The 17,054-nt window shown below is 31.1% G+C and overlaps 3 protein-coding genes across 3 annotated transcripts; 2 read left to right on the forward strand and 1 right to left on the reverse strand.

The window, feature by feature from the left end:
* Nucleotides 1-682: 682 nt before the first annotated feature.
* LOC126676471 (catalase isozyme 1-like) lies at nucleotides 683-2,529 on the reverse strand. The gene has a single exon (XM_050370690.1). It carries the CDS (start codon nucleotides 2,457-2,459, stop codon nucleotides 981-983), a length of 1,479 nt encoding a protein of 492 aa, XP_050226647.1. The 5' UTR covers nucleotides 2,460-2,529; the 3' UTR covers nucleotides 683-980.
* A 3,609-nt stretch (nucleotides 2,530-6,138) lies between these two features.
* LOC126677358 (ankyrin repeat-containing protein At5g02620-like) lies at nucleotides 6,139-14,480 on the forward strand. Its single transcript, XM_050371965.2, has 4 exons — nucleotides 6,139-6,771; nucleotides 9,158-9,573; nucleotides 12,130-13,604; nucleotides 13,961-14,480. Exons 1-3 carry the CDS (start codon nucleotides 6,318-6,320, stop codon nucleotides 13,021-13,023), a joined length of 1,764 nt encoding a protein of 587 aa, XP_050227922.1. The 5' UTR covers nucleotides 6,139-6,317; the 3' UTR covers nucleotides 13,024-13,604; nucleotides 13,961-14,480.
* On the forward strand, nucleotides 13,437-14,299 carry LOC126673032 (uncharacterized). Its single transcript, XM_050366987.1, has 2 exons — nucleotides 13,437-13,604; nucleotides 13,961-14,299. The coding sequence occupies exons 1-2, from the start codon at nucleotides 13,437-13,439 to the stop codon at nucleotides 14,297-14,299; spliced, it is 507 nt and encodes a 168-aa protein (XP_050222944.1).
* Nucleotides 14,481-17,054: the final 2,574 nt, after the last annotated feature.

The following is a 17,054-nucleotide window of genomic DNA, read 5'->3' on the forward strand; positions in this document are numbered from 1 at the left end:
AAAGGTCGGGGTTTCTTAAGACATTAGGCCTAAAAAATATTCTATTTATTTGTCATTAATCGCAAATACATATTAAAATTGTCAACTTGTTACTATTAGTTAATTAAAATTGCCAAATATAAAATTATTTATTATATTTTATTATCAAATGCTAAAAAAATTAAATAAATATTACACTCTAAATTTTAATTAAGCAAATGAAAATCAAACATAATTATATATTTAAAATCACATTATATAATCTCATATATAAATTAAATATGACTATAATTAACATGGAAACAAAGAACCTATTTAATTTAAAATGTTAAAAATTTACATTTATGGAATGAAATTCAATTAATAATTCAAATTATTTATTAAAATTTATTAATATATTACTATATACGAAATAAAATAAATTAACTTTTAATTAAGCTAATAAAATTAAAGTATAAGTATATTTTCAAAATCACATTAGTTAATCTTAAATATGAATGAAATATGAATATAGTTGACATGGAAACAAATGATTTGATTTAATTGCAAGTTTTTCACTTTTACCTTAATTAATAATGAAATTATTTATCATGATTTGTTACCAAATATTAAATAATTTACATATATATTAAATATTTTAATTCATTTTATTAATTTTATTATGGAAAGATTAAATCAAGAAAGAAATAATTAAAAAAGGTAATACATATAATTTAAAAGTATATTATAAAATAAATTTATAATTGAACCGGCCGGTTCTATTCGGTTCCTTCACCGGTTCTAACCTGTTCATCCGGTTTAATCCAGTCCAATCCGGTTGGACCGAATTTCCGATTCTCCAGTTTTAAAAACCGGACATGTGACCGGTTACCGGTTCGACCGGTCGAACCGGCTGGTCCGGTCCGGTTTTTAAAACACTGATAACAAGCATATAATAAGTGCTAAATTGATTTATTAGTATATATTAACAACAAGTGATTTTGCAGCTTCTGAACACATCTTCAAATGCTTGGTTTCATGTTGAGACGGCTTGCTACCTTGTCACCCAAGGATTTGTCGCATTGAGTCCAGTAAGAGATCCAAATTGTATGAAGCTCATGAGTTATGCGAGGATCAGATAAGCCCTCAACTATCCGATTGAGGAACCGCTCTTGTCGTTCAGGATCCCAAGATCGATAATTATCTCCTGCTTGTTTGAAATTGTTCTCTTTCTCAATCACAACCTTCTCCCGTTTTCCGGTGACGACGGCGGAAACAATCGGGTAAGGCTCCGCATGGCGAACCGGGTCAAATGTGGATGGGAAGTAATTGACCTCTTCATCTCTATGCATGAAATTCATGAAACCATCATGGTGGTTGTTGTGATGAGCGCATTTCGGAGCATTAACAGGGAGCTGTAGATAGTTGGGTCCCAAACGGTGTCTCTGAGCATCAGCATAGGAAAAGATCCTACTCTGAAGTAGCTTATCATTTGAATAAGAAACACCAGGGACTACGATAGCAGGGCAGAATGCAAGCTGCTCATTTTCAGCAAAGAAATTATCAACGTTCTTATTTAAAACCAGGCGTCCGACAGGCTGCAGGGGGAAAATATCTTCAGGCCAGGTCTTGGTCACATCAAGTGGATCAAAGTCAAATTTATCCTCATCAGCGGGATCCATTATCTGCATAAATAGCTTCCACTCGGGATAATTACCCGCAGCAATTGAGTCGTATAGATCCTTAGTTGCATGGCTATGATTGGTCCCTCCAACTTTGATTGCTTCTTCATCAAGTAAACACTTTACGCCACAAGTAGGTTTCCAGTGGAATTTGACAAAGTGGACTTTTCCGGCTTTGTTGATCAGAGTATAAGTGTTAACACCAAAGCCATCCATATGCCTGTAATCTTGCGGAATACCCAAATCGTCAAAGAGAAAGGTAAGCATGTGCGAACTTTCAGGAATGTGGGACAAAAAGTCAAAAATCCTCCAAGTTTCTTGGATATGAGACTTAGGGTTAGGCTTAAAAGCATGCACTAAATCTGGAAACTTCATCCCATCACGAATGAAGAAAACGGGAAAATTATTCCCCACAAGATCAAAATTACCCTCTCTAGTGTAGAACTTCACAGCGAAACCTCGAGGGTCCCTTATGGTTTCAGGGCTTCCAAGCTCATGAACAACGGTAGAAAAACGGACAATAACTGGTGTCTCAGTTCCAGGAGCTCGTAGGAAGTCAGCACATGTAAAGTCGGAGATATTGTGGGTGACTTCAAAGAACCCCTTTGCACTAGCACCCCTAGCGTGGACAACACGCTCCGGGATCCTCTCTCGATCGAAATTTGCAAGTTTCTCAATCAGATGATAGTCTTCAAGAAGAATTGGACCTCTGGGTCCAACGGTCATGGATGAGTTGTTGTTCCATACGGGAGCACCGGAATTCGTAGTCCAGAACTGGCTGTCATGAGCGCTTGATGGTCGGTTCTTGTAGGGATCCATTTCAAAAACAAAGGCTAGCAAAGAGAGATTGTGAGAAAAAATCAAAAACACTGAATCGAATGAAGATTTTGTAACTTGTTGTTTCGATATTTATAATTGGCTTGTGGCTGACACAGTCTGTTTGATTTATCATCCTTATCCATAGGTAATGGAAATTTTATTTTTAGAGTATTACTATACTAATTTTATATCTGTCCCACTTTTTCGGTTGTTATTTGTGCCATATGACCACCTAAAATAGACAAACAAATCAAAAATAGTTTCAGAAGACTGCTAATTGTTTCAATGAATTTTTATCCAAACATCTAACCGGTTAGCTAGTTCTAATTTTATTTCCATCGGTGGCAATATATCGTAGGCAAAATCTATTCGAGACCCTTCTATTTTACAGGTTTTATTTGAAAGGCCCCTATCTAAAAATTGTTCACGTTCGAATTCCTGTACTTGGCGAATCCTGATTTTCAGGTCCTTCTAAGGAACTGGAGGAACAAAAAATTGTAAGTAAAAGACACTGGAAAAAGCTAAAAAAAGACATAAAAATCAAAAATTAAGTAAATAGAGCGACCAAAAAAACAAAAATATAGTATAAAGGGTTTTTAAACAAAAATGATATAGTATAAAGATCTCTACATGAGTTAAGTCTATATAGTACGATATTCTATATAAAGGTAAATTAAATTTTCTTTTTTATTGAGATCAGAAAGCTAAACTTTTCTAGAATATTACTTTGTTTTTGTTATATCATTAAAAAAATAACAAATTACTTTAAAATTTCTCACATTTATTAGAATTCACATTTTAATCTCTACTATTTAAAAATCAAACGATTTAATTTCTCACTTTTGATTATGTCAACAATTTAGTCTCTCTGTTTTATTTTGACCGTTAGTCAACCAAGTTAAAAGACTTTATAGTAAATTAATTTCAAATTTGAGGGATAAAACCGTAGAAAAAATAAAAATGGGAAACCACATCGTTATTTCAAAATTATTTTTTTTATTTAATTCTTTAACTCAGTTAACTACCATAAAAAATGACAGAAGGACTAAACCATTGACAAAAATAAAAATGAGGGACTAAATCGTTTGATTTTCAAACAAAATGGATCAAAGTGTAAATTATAACATATGTAGGGTGCTTTAGAGTAATTTCTTCTAAAAAGCCTTAATAATATTATTTAAAGTTAGTTTATTAGACAATAATCATAAATAAACTCCTCATCTTTTCAATTGATTTTTATTATTATTTAATTTTTTTGTTTTATTATGATTAAATTAATTTCATATAATTTATTGTTTTTACTAATTAAATTAAGAATACTATTATTTTAAATTTTATTATATGTGAAGTAATTGATTTAAGTACGAATTAATAGTCAATTAATTTTAATAAAATGATATAAAATAAATTAAAAATATAATTAACTTTAGGATATCTTTGTTTTTTAAAAACTTATTTTTCCAAATAAAAATAAATTTTTATTTTTTGACCTTTTCAATCATATTATATATACAAACACAAACAAATTTGTAATATAATTTTCTTTTTTAAGCTCTCTTCTTCCATTCCTTTGTTATTATTATCCTTTTTATTTTCTACTCTCTTATCAAGCAAAATCAACTCATATATAATAAATATTAATATTTAGTTATCCGTCAACATATCATTATTGACCGTCGCTGGCCGATCAAATTCTGGCAATCGGCTGCCGCTGATGGCCACCACCGGCTATTCTTAAAATTGCCACGCCCTCATTTTCAGTAATATATAAATAAAAAACAAAAAAAAATTAAAAAAAAAAAATTAAAGTAAGCAAAATGGGAAGTGTAATTTTAAACAGTTCAAAATATTTGTATCTATAAATCTATAAAATATATAAAAGTGTATTAGCGGGGGAACATTTTCATTTATGGACAAAAATACACTATATATATTTTTCTAGGATAGGGATTCCCTCAAATTCATTTGAACTTGAGGGAATCATATTCACGATTTACACCGTTCATTAATAAAATGAACGGTGTAGATTAATTTAATAAAAATTGTATTTTTTTATTTATATTGTTTATTTTATAATAAACAGTGTAAATCGTGAATATAAACCCCTCAAGTTCAAAATGAACCTGAAAAAAATCCAATCTATTTTTCTAATCTTAATCGTTGAATGAGTTTTTGAATTTTGATGCATTTTTTATATTTTTGTTTTTGATAATTTGGGAGGAGAGAGCGCTTGTGGGAGAAAATGAACCCACGACCTAGCAGTTTGCTGCCTAGCGCTTATACCATTTGAGCTACAGCTCATTGGTCATTTTTTATATTTACATATTCTTTTTTTTAGAATAACAAATTTACATATTCTAAGAAGACCTAAACACCAGTGTTTTAAAATTTGGATCTGACTGACTGGTTCAAGCGGTTTAATCGAAAATCCGGTTCAACCTATTTGAACCGAAAAAAACCCTCAAAAATCAAAAACCGTCGAACCGGTTGAAAATAAACCGTCCAATTTGACTTAGCTCAACAATTTGATTGGTTTTTAAAGAAGAAACCTTCAAAACCACAGCTCCAAATTCAGTAAATCTTTTCAAAAGTAAGGATAATTTAGCAACTCTAAATTCGGATGAAAATAATAGGCTTAAATACACTAAAAATCACGAACTTTCGCGTGTTTTTGGTATTTAAGACAATTTTTTAATTTTGGCATATTTAACATGATCTTTCCAATTTTTTGCAATTAACACGTGTGTTTTCCTTTGAAAAATTGAGTTATTTTACATTCAAAACGACGCCGTTTTAATCTAAAACGGTGTCGTTTTATATCCAAAGCAGTGTTGGTGTTATTAATTGCAAAATTTTGAAAGTTCTTACCTACTGTTGATTTTCATTTTGTCTTGTGCAAATTCAACTAGACTTGTCTTATCTTGAGTATTTTTGCGTGTAGGCTTTGAAACATTTCTCAAAATACTATTAGAAAAGCGGATGAACGATTCAAATTTTGATACTGTTAACTTACAAAAATTATCTAACAGATAGCTTATTGGAAAATAATAGGGTCTTTCTATGTATTAACTTATTTATATTCAATATAAATATAATATAAACCATAGTATTATGTGGAAAAATCTCAAATAAAAATCATATTTAATATAAATTTACACGTGTCGAAGAAAACTAGCTAGTCTTTATAAATAAATATTTGAAATTGATTAAACATGTACTTTCTTCAAGTTTTAATATTGATTTTTCTATTATTAATTTTACAACTGTTCAACTCCAAAATAATGAAAGCCTAAAATAAGTTCCAAAATTGCGACTCCGTTACAATTCTCAACTACCAAATTTGGTTAATTGCTTTGCTTTCACACATGAGCAAGCAATTTTCTCTCTCATCTCACCCCTCCTCCCATTGACTTTGCACAGGACTTAAAAAGGTACACTAGTACTTCATGAAATAAACGAACAAAAAAATTCCTAAACCAAAAATTAATCTGATATCCATAGCCGCTCTGATTAATCTGATAACCAAAAATTTGTATCGGGTAGCTAGGACGATAAATAATTAAATCTAATTTAAGACTTCTAATTAAGGATAAAAGAGTCTTAATTTATCACCCCATCTCAACCCCGTCCATAAAAAGAAAAAATTATTAATTTCATATATAGAAACTGCAAAGAAACTTCATGGATTCTTACATGAACTTGTGTCAAAGCAAAAACCGATTTCTCCTCTCCTATTATTTATATTTCTTCCACTTCCATTTCCCTCTAAATATTTTCTACAACTCAATAAATTCTTCTACTATCCTTCAATCATAGCTACAGATACAATTTCATTAATACTTATAAATATAATTAAAAATGGACCGACGACTTCAAGAAACAATACTAAAAGGCGACATACCAACATTCCTAGCCCTAATTCAAGAAAATGAAAACATAATTAACCAAGAAATGCCTTCAGGCTCAAGAAACACCATTCTACACATGGCAGCACGGTTCGGACATCTCGAGCTAGCGGAGGAGATCGTGAAGCTGAGGCCGGAGATGGTATCGGAGGTGAACAAGAAGATGGAGAGTCCATTGCATGAGGCGTGCCGACAAGGGAAGGTGGAGATGGTGAAACTATTGGTGGAAACAGATCCATGGGTGCTTTATAAGCTTAATCGAGAAAATGAGAGTGTTTTATTTGTTGCTTGCGAAAGGGGTAAGCTTGAGGTTGTAAACTACTTACTGGAATTTCAAGGGCTACTTATGCCGGAGGTTGATGCTGTCACTACCTCTCTTTATGCTGCTGCTTTAGGAGGATTTACAGGTATATGACATACCTTCAGTTAGTGTCGATTCGGTTAAAAATCCACCGATTTAATAGACCAAGTTATTTGGTTATTTATATATAACAATAAAAAATGAAAATGAAAATGTTCAACTAATTCATGTAAATAATTATTTTAAAAAATGATAAACCTTTTAATCAAATCAAAATTATTTATAAACCGAAGCCAAACAACTGAACTAACTAAATTACCCAAAAACATAAACCTGCTTAACCGAAATACTTAACTTAATTCGGGTTAATAAAAAATTAACCGCCCCTACTGCTATGTACAATTTTAGGTAAAATGAATTATTATTAGTCAAAACTATAGTAAAATTGATAAATATATAAATAAATAAATTTGTTAATTTGGTTTAATAATTTCGTAATCTATATTAATTATATTTAACTAGTAAATATTAAAAAAAATAAAAAAAATATACATATACTTTAATTTTTTAAATTATTTGTTTTGTCTTTTTCTAATAATTATTTAATGCAACAGTTAATAACATATTATCCATAGAACAAGTCAATTAGATGTTACTATTCTTTAATATTTAGTATTTAATTTTAATCATTATATATTTCAATACTTTAGATATTTCATTGGTTTTTTTCATAAATAATTCGACACGACTTCAATGATTATTAGTATTATTTTGTGTGGAGTAGACCTAATAGTACTACTTATTGGTCTTGGTTTATCATATAATTTTCTCGACTGTTACTGTCATGACAACTTCCTTTCACACCGAAAATTTGGGCACTTGGAAAATTTCCTCTAGAAATCTTTGATTCTTCTTAAATGCACAAATTAATTGTACAATTTTTATATTTATAAATACTTATTATCACTTCTAATATTAAACTAAAATTATTATAAGAAAATTGTAATTATTTAATTATTAATATCTAAGAATTAAGAAACAATAAATTTGTAAAAATTATAAAAAAAAATGTAATTATAATTCAGTATGATCAATAGTAACTATTCTTTATATTTGCTCCCAAAAAGTTTACAAAATCAAGTGTCAAAAAAATGATTTACCTGTTTTTATAGACGGTCTTGTAGATATTTTTTTTTTTGGTACAGAGGGTCTTGTAGATATATCAAATGAATTACATATTCAATTTCTTTTTTTCCAAATCATTTCAAAATTTAGTTATGTTTGGTAATGGAAAAACTCTACTCTTTCGTTAGAAAATGATAATTCGTTTAAACAAATATAAAATTAAAAAAATATTTAAATTGTTTAAAATTAACTTTTTATCTATTTTGAAATTTAATTTGTTTAATTTTTTTCAATATTACATATTTTTTACTAGATTTTTTATTGATGCATTTTATATGTAAGTTGACTAGTCCATTTTATTTTGTATTGGTAGTAAAATCAGTATTTGTTTTATATTAAAATACGAAATAATTAATTTATTTGGATATATATATATATATATATATATATATATATATATATATATATATATATATATATATATATATATATATATATATATATATATTATAATTTGAAATGTCATTCTCACAAAAAAAATTGAAATGTCAAAAATAATAAGATGACCAATCAATTTGAGAGAGGAGGAGTAATATGTTAGCAGTCATAAATTTTAAATAACATTATTAGTATAAAATTGGCCTAATCACTCAAAACCCCCTCACTTTTAATCCCTTTTGCAAATATATTTCGACATAGGAATTTCTCCAATTTTACCCTAATTTATTCTTTTATGTTTCAATTGTACCCTAAAGCATTAAATTGACCTCTTTTCACTTGAAAAAAAAGTATAAAATAATCCTATATTTTTAGCCTATATTTCAATTAGACCTTAATATTATTAATAACATAAAAAATAAAAGACTGTTTTAAATTTTTTTATAAGTAAAAAGAGGTCAATTTAATGCTTTGGGGTACAATTGAAACATAAAAGGACAAATTCGGGTAAAATTGGAGAAATTCCTACGTCAGAGTGTATTTGCAAAAGGGGTTAAAGGTGGGGGGGTTTTGAGTGATTAAGCCTATAAAATTTTAGGGTTAAATTCAAATCAAATCAGAATTTAATTCGATTTGCAAATAAAATATGGAATTTAAAATTTGGCTAAATCAGTAACAAATTCCATAGTTTGACAAATTGAGACACCTAACTATTTTCCTTAAAAAAACACCCATGTGGCAGGTATATTAGATATTTTTTCAATGAAAAATTGTTTGGTGTTCCAATTTATTATGAAATAGGTGACTGATCTTATGAAAACTTAGACTTCGTGTTGTAATCGCAGAAGATGCAATTGTTCATAATTTATTTTTTCAATAAACCCGAAAATTGAATAGTATAATTTGATTTAAATTATTTGATGGTGCAGAAATAGTGAAGGAAATCCTGAAGATTCGGCAAGACTTTGCTTGGAAAAAGGACAATAATGGGTGCACTCCTTTACACTTAGCATGTAGCAAAGGCCATCTGGAGACGACAAGGGAGCTGCTCCGATTGGACGTGGATCTGTCTTCTTTACAAGACAACAACGGCAGAACGCCGCTCCATTGGGCGGCGATCAAAGGACGAGTGAACATAATCGACGAGATTCTGTGTGTGAGTCTTGAATCTGCTGAGATGATTACCAAAGATGGAGAGACTGTTCTTCATCTTGCTGTCAAAAATAATCAGTTCGATGCAGTTAAGTACCTAATGGAAAATCTCAACGTTACTACACTTATTAATAAGCCTGATCATGACGGAAATACAGCCATGCATTTGGCCACTGCCGGAAAACTTAGCACAGTAAGTCCCTTCATTTCCTTCTCAATTACCTTTCTTATATATATACAGTCGACCCTCTGATAATTAATATACATGGTGGACTAAAAATTTATTAATTATTAGAATTATTAATTTATTGAATACTTTATAAGACGTAATATTCAAATTGGTCCTAAAATTTTATTAATTATTAGAATTATTAATTTATTAAATATTAATTATCAGAGGGTTTACTGTACTAAGTTCAAACTTCGTTAATTCGGATTTGGTTCCGACCAGTGCCAGAACTATTAATTTTGTTCAAGTGGGCTGGAATCGGTTTTTACTTTTTATAGAACCTATAACTTTTAAAAAAAAACAGCATGTTTGTTTAGACCGAACATTGTTTATTTTTTTTAAAAAGTTTTTTAGACGAAACGACATATGTCCTTTGACTCAAATTTTTATAAAACTATTTAATCTTCTTTACAATAATTATTCAGTACTCATCAGTCTCTAACATTTCCGAGATGGGTCCTAGTTCTGCCTTTGGTTCGGACCTAATTTGTATTACTCAAATAGGTAGACTTTGTCGATTTTTTCAGACCTATTAATTGTAAAAATCACCATAAGGAATTTTAAAATTAATAGCAGATATTTTTGCTACTAATAGTGCTAAAATTGTTACTATTAACATATAGCAACAAAAAAAATCGTGACATGTTGCTGCTAATAGAACGTTGTCTTAAGTAATCGGCAATAAAATGGCTGAAAAATGCTGCTGTAACTTAAGTAATGACAACAATTTTTAAGATTATTGCTGCAAAAAGTCTTTTAGCAGTAAAAAGAATAATTAGCTACAATCAAATACAATATTTCTTGTAGTGAATTTACGTCCACCCATATAAAAGCGGAGTTAATACGGATTCGAACTCATATTGATTTTAATAAAAAAAATAAAATCAAAAATATATTTTATCTACCCACAATCTAGGAAGCACAGAAACTTTAACAAAAATGTGTTTTCCGTTTCGAAAACCAGATACTCGTATGCATTGTTTCCAACTGTTAACTAATAGAAACTGGACAATTATAAAAATAGAATAATTTACCCGCAAATAAAAAATATAATTAATTATCTATATATTTTATTATTTACATTTTGTATAATAAATTCTTTTTAAAAAATTTTGTTGAACCATATTAGAACTTGAAAAAAATTGTAAAAATTTAAAACATGAATTTCAATTATAATTATAAAGTCAGTAGATTATTTATTATTTGTGAACTTACATTTTGAACATATTCAAAAGATTTATATAGCAAATGGCAGAAATATATAGGTGAAATTTCAAATATGATAACAATTTATAATTTGGATATTTTCATAGTTTTACTATTTACATTACACGTCTTTTTTGCATTGCATGTCCTTTATTTTGGAAACATTTTTGTTTTTTTGGTCTGTTTCGTATTACTTTTTGCTTTTTGCTTTCGTGCTACTTAGCCCATAATTTTAGTCTGTTTAGCAAATATGTCATAATTTTGAAATACTCTACATATATCATCATCTTTTCAATTAATAATTTGTTTGAAGTTGACGTGGGGAAAGCTATACATCTTTAATGGACAAATCTAATTTTATTCAGCGTACATAGAAAAACAGTAAACATGTAATATATTTGACAAACAAATTAAAATTAGATAAATAACGGTATTTTTTCCAAATTTCAAATGTTAAAGGCCGGATATAGGCAGCTACCCGAACCAACTGTTATGCAACCCTAATGATATTAGCTCATGGGAAATTTTTACGTACCTAAACCCGAACCATGAAAAATTCATGAACCTATATCCAATCAAATGCTAAGAGAATGAGCAAAGAGAGAAAATTATAAAAAGTGAGAAATATATATTAATTAGATTTTCTAACATTTTATTAAATAGGTCTATAGATTTTTCATAGATCAAGTTTAAGTTAGATATTGATATTAGCTCATTAATATCGATCATCTTTATGTTTTGAGTTTCCTTTTATCAAACAATTAATCAACCCAAAATTTAAAAATAAGGCCTAATGTTTTAAAAAACTATTTTGCACTTTTATGTTTCAATTGTACCCTAAAATATTAAATTGACGTCTTTTTCATTTGAAAAAAATTTAAAAACGTTCTCCATGTCTAGCATATATTAATTGTATGTGTTTAAAATTTATTTACATTTAGTTAAATTAATTCAGAATTTAAATTAGTTTTAATTTGATTATGGATTTTAGTTGGTTTTTAAGAATAAAGGACTTATTTGTATTTTTTTGAATTGAAATAAAATTAATTTTATCTTTCAACTTAGTTAATTGAATGATTTTATCATTTAAATAAAAAATTGACAAAAATTAAAAAATTAGTGTACATTTGAAATGATAAAATATAAAATATGATAAAATTGACCAATTTTCAACGTTAGGGTAGAATTGAAAAAGGGTTAAAAGGTCGGAGGTTAAAGCCGTTAGGCCAAAAAATAAATACTGCTTAGTGAGACTTTTGATTATAAATTTACTACCTCTTAACATATTTTAAGATCGATTATATGGTATTTTAGATGGTGATCTATCTACTGAAGCATAATGCTGATGTGAACGCTATAAATCGCAAGGGACAAACAGCTCTTGATGTAGTAGAATCAGACGTAAGCAATTCAGGTGCACTCTTAATTTTACCAGCAATCCAGGATGCCGGCGGCAAAAGAAGTGACCAAGTTCCACCAACTTTCACCGATATTCTACAAGAAAAAAACCCTAACTTCCCTCCAAACAAAATGCTAGATCCTCCAAACCATCATCATCGCCACAAGCACCGTCGCCGCCGCGAAAAGCAGCTAGAAATCCAAACTGAAGGCTTACGAAATGCAAGAAATACAATCACAATTGTGGCAGTTTTAATCGCCACCGTCACGTTCGCCGCCGGCATAAACCCTCCCGGTGGAATTAACCAAAATAACGGCAAAGCAATATTGGGGATGAAAACTTCTTTTAAGGTATTTGTTGTGTGTAACGTGGTGGCATTGTTTATGTCAATTGGTATAGTTATTTTCCTAGTCAGCATTATCCCTTTTAGGCGAAAGTCGATGATGAAATTGTTGGCGTTGACTCATAAGGTTATGTGGGTGTCCATGTCATTCATGGCGGCGGCGTACGTGGCGGGGATGTGGACAATTTTGCCACATGGGAATGGATGGGGTGGAATTTGGGTGTTGGTGGCAATCATGGGTATAGGAGGTGGGTGCACAGCTGGAATTTGTATGGGATTAGGGTATTTGTTGGCTCAGCATTGGATTAGAAAATGGAAATGGAGGAAAAATCAGAAAAAGGGAAGGGATGGGACTCCTAATAGTAGCATTAGTAGAGTTGAAGAATTGAAGAGTATGAAGAAATGTGATTCTAGTAGTAATTCAGATGTTGATAGTTCTGATCAAGGAGGTTACCACATGTATTAGTATTAAGTTTAATTACTTCCATTCTTTTAAGGCTAAACCCATCTGTGGGCCCCTGTACTACTCACTTTTTATTCATCTGGTCCCTGTACTATATTTTCACTCGTCGGAATCCCTGTACTTACCTTTTTTTGTTTAAAAGGTCCTTATTTAACAGAACCATCCGCGCGTCCGCTCACACTCCGTCTATTTAACGGAGTTGTACTTTAATGATTCCACGTTGGAAAAAAACGATGACATGTAAGCGAATGATCTGGCTAAAACCACTTGACTTGATATTGTTGGGTCATGGGTCATGGGTTGGGACATAAACTAGTGGGTGGGTATATTTTTAGGGTTTCAGTTGTATAAAATTGTACATCGTTTTTTTTGTGGATAATTAAACACTTAGAACATAAATTGAAAAGAAAAAAGTGATGTCTCAAAGTAGAGGAATCGATACTTTCAACAATCAAGAGGACTATGTAGATCCTTTCCCTGTTTTTGACGTGCCGAACTGCAAGTGCGGAGTTGAAGCGAAAGTGATGGTTGCCTGGACTGAAAAAAATCCTGGTCGAAGGTTCTTCCGTTGCGCCAATTGGAAGGTAAGTCTTTGAGTTTTTCAGTTCATATTTCTTCTTGATAAAATCGCGCAGTTTAATTTCTAGAGTTTAGGGTAATAAATTAAGTTCATAAATTTCTGAGATTTTAGGGTTTTGAATGAAATTTAATTTTGTTATTTTAAGGGTTATAAATAACAAGTTTTGAGTATGTAAAACAATTCTTAATTCTGTTAGTTGGAGTTTAAAAATAAGTTAATAATTGATAGGATTTTAAAGTCCTAGGGTTTGTGTTTCTGAAGTCTGTAAAACAGGAGTTTGTTTGTTTCTTTTTTTCAATTGATTATATTATCAATTAATCAGTAATTTAAAGATGTTTATATGTTTGTTTCTTTGTTTAGTCGAGACAATGCACATTCTTCAGTTGGTATGATGAAGAATATGCTCCCCACATTAAGCATATGCTAACAACAATGAGAAGGGAGAAAGAGGCGCTGCTGAGAGAAGAGGAGAAGCTTAAAGGTGAATTGTTCTACCAAAAATATCTGAATAATAGATCCACCGTTCTTGACTCAATTGCTATGGAGACTGAGATTGAACAACTAACGGGAAATACTGCCAGAATGATTGAATTGGAGAAAGAGAACAAGGAATTGAAGTATGAGAAGGGCTTATTCAAAAAGTCTCTCATTGCAGTTGTTGTTCTATGCTTGTGCATTGTCCTTGCTATGACTATTTAGTGTAGTTTGTTTTAGGCAAATGTTGTGTTATGCTTTAGTTAGTTTGTTTTAGGTATGAAGTGAATGTGTTGTAATGACAACCAACTGATCCTAGTTACAGTTGATTGGTTTAGTTAAGAGCCTTATGTTGTCTTGTATTTTGGAAAATATTATCATGAATAATATATGGATTTTGAATGTATTTTGTTGTTAAGAACCTTGTGTTATAGCTTAATTAATTAAAATATGAAGGTCATTACTGTATTTGAGGTCATTATAGTATTTGGACATTGTTAACTGAATTATTATGTCAAGTGTAGCTTAGGTACACTTCTTGCAAGATCATGCAATTAACTTGGCACTATCACACTTGTGTTATAAAGTATTATTAATTAAATCCCTGTACTATACGGGTTTAATTATGCAGGTCCCTGTGCTTAACTCATGTGTTATTGACAAGATCCTTGTACTATACGGGTTTAGTTATGCAGGTCCCTGAAATAAAACCTGTAATCATTAACTAACAAAATACAAATCCAAAAAATTGATTGATAACCTGAACAAGCATTTGGTATTAAAACCCAGAATGTTAATAACACAACTGGTTACATCCAAAATAGGCAAAATAGCAACTTGAACCCTAAAGTTGATCAAGCCAAAATTACAACCTTAAACCTAAAGTTGATCAATCCAAAATACTAACATAAAGTTGACCAATCCAAAATATAAACCTAAAATTGATCAACACAAAAAATAGTGAACTACTATTATAATCACTTTTGTCGTTGCTTTGAACCACCAATCTTCAACTTATCCAAAGAAGCCAAAGAAGCTTGTCTAGTAGCATCTTTTTTCAATAGCAGCTTCCTGCAACAATTGTGAACCTGTCATTGCTGTCTTTCCTTTCCATTGCAAACCCCTTCTTTTGAACCCCAAGTCATTGTCATTGCTTGAACCAGTACCAACTATTGGCCTAGAGGGCACCTGAGGTTGCAGGGACTGATAGATCGGGTACAAAGGCTTTTGTCTGTTTGTTCCAGGCTACATGATAACAAACCAATACATAACCAACAAAAACAAAACCAACATCAATATATTGTAAGAAACTAAATCATATTACAGGAACTAGTATAAAGACTAAAGAGTATTATGGAACTTACATCTAGTGTTCCCAGTCCACTTTCATCATTGATAAGAGTACCATAGCCATACACTGGCTTCTTAAAATAAGGTGTTTTATAACCTTTTCTCTGATATGTTTTTGCAGTCTTATTTTTCTTTTTCTGTCCTCCATTTTCTGCTGTAGGAGGTGGTACTAAACTTTCATCATTTCCAATTTGTGGTTCTGGTGCAGGTTGCATCTCATCACCAACGGTACCTAGAATCTCATTAGTGAAGTCATTAAAGAAGTATGCCATTTGACTAAGATCAACCGTGCCTAACTCATCCTGAGATGGTTGTGGTTCACAGCCAGACAAAGGCTGGCTACTCTGCTGTGTAGTCACCCTTTTTCTTTTTTCCATTCTCTTTTTCTTTGACCGAGAAAATTCTCTCAGTAATTCTTCTGATGGATCTAGTGGTGCACTTGACTCTTTTGCATTCCTCTTCCTTCTAGGTCTTTGAGTTGGTTCAGCACTCATGTCCTACAAAACAAAAACAAAAGCCAAAAGCACATAAAAGTTGCCCTTTAACCAACCCCTTGAGAAAACATCCATCAAGACCAATAATTTTTCTACAGCCACCAAGCCATCCCTTTTTGCAAGCATCAAAGCAGACGTAGAAGCTAACAAATCGATTCTCCCCATCTTCATTATCCTCTTTTGAAGCTTTTACCATACATGTAGTACCAGGGTTACTTGCTTTGATCTCCTTCACATAGTCATGAAGTCTGGAATATTCCTCCTTGTATAAAGTCTGAATATCTTTGTGAACAAGTCTCTTGATATTTTGACACAATGTAAAACTGACCTTCAATTTCAGCTCAACCCTACACAAAGTTCTAATCTCCTTGATTTTCATGTGTGGTTGGGACATTAGTCTTGCCATCAAATGTTTAGCCAAATATTTGCTTGTTGCCATCGGATTCTCATTCACAATGTGGCATTGATGGTGAGACTTGTATGTCTTGACTATAAAATTGCCTTCTTTTTCATTTTTAGAGGCAAGAAAAACCCAAGGGCAGCCGGCTGCACATTTCGCTCTAACTCTGATTTTGTCATTCTTAACAAACCGTACAGCAAGTCTTTTCAAAATGGCATACTTGGCCAATGCATCCCTACATTCTTCAGTATTTTTAAAAATCATTCCAACACAAAAAATAGGTATTGCAGTTTCAGAATCATAATAAAGCTTATTGCTTGACCTCCTCAAAGCATCATCCGCACATTCTGAATCACTCTCACTATACAAGCTGCCAATTTGATCACTATCATAGTAAACACTAGCTGTGCCATCTTCATCAACCTCACTATCTGAATAAATATAATCAGATGCATCTACTTCAGAAAGTTCATTGTCCATGATGTCATTCTCATTTGCTTGAAGATTAGGTTGTTCATCCCCTTCTGCTTGTTTGTTTCCACCCTTATTCTTCCTAACATTGTGCCTTGCAGCTTTTAATTCATCATCATCTTCATCGTCAGTCATGATACTGACATTGACACAAAGATTATCAAATGTTTTTTGTGGCAATCCATCATCCATATATGCTTCATTTCCAGATGTTGCATCAGTTTCAATACTAGCTTCTATGCCAGCTTCAATTCCAGCTCCAACT

Source organism: Mercurialis annua, linkage group LG1-X (genome assembly GCF_937616625.2).
Source record: "Mercurialis annua linkage group LG1-X, ddMerAnnu1.2, whole genome shotgun sequence".
In the NCBI taxonomy this organism is placed as follows: Eukaryota; Viridiplantae; Streptophyta; class Magnoliopsida; order Malpighiales; family Euphorbiaceae; genus Mercurialis; species Mercurialis annua.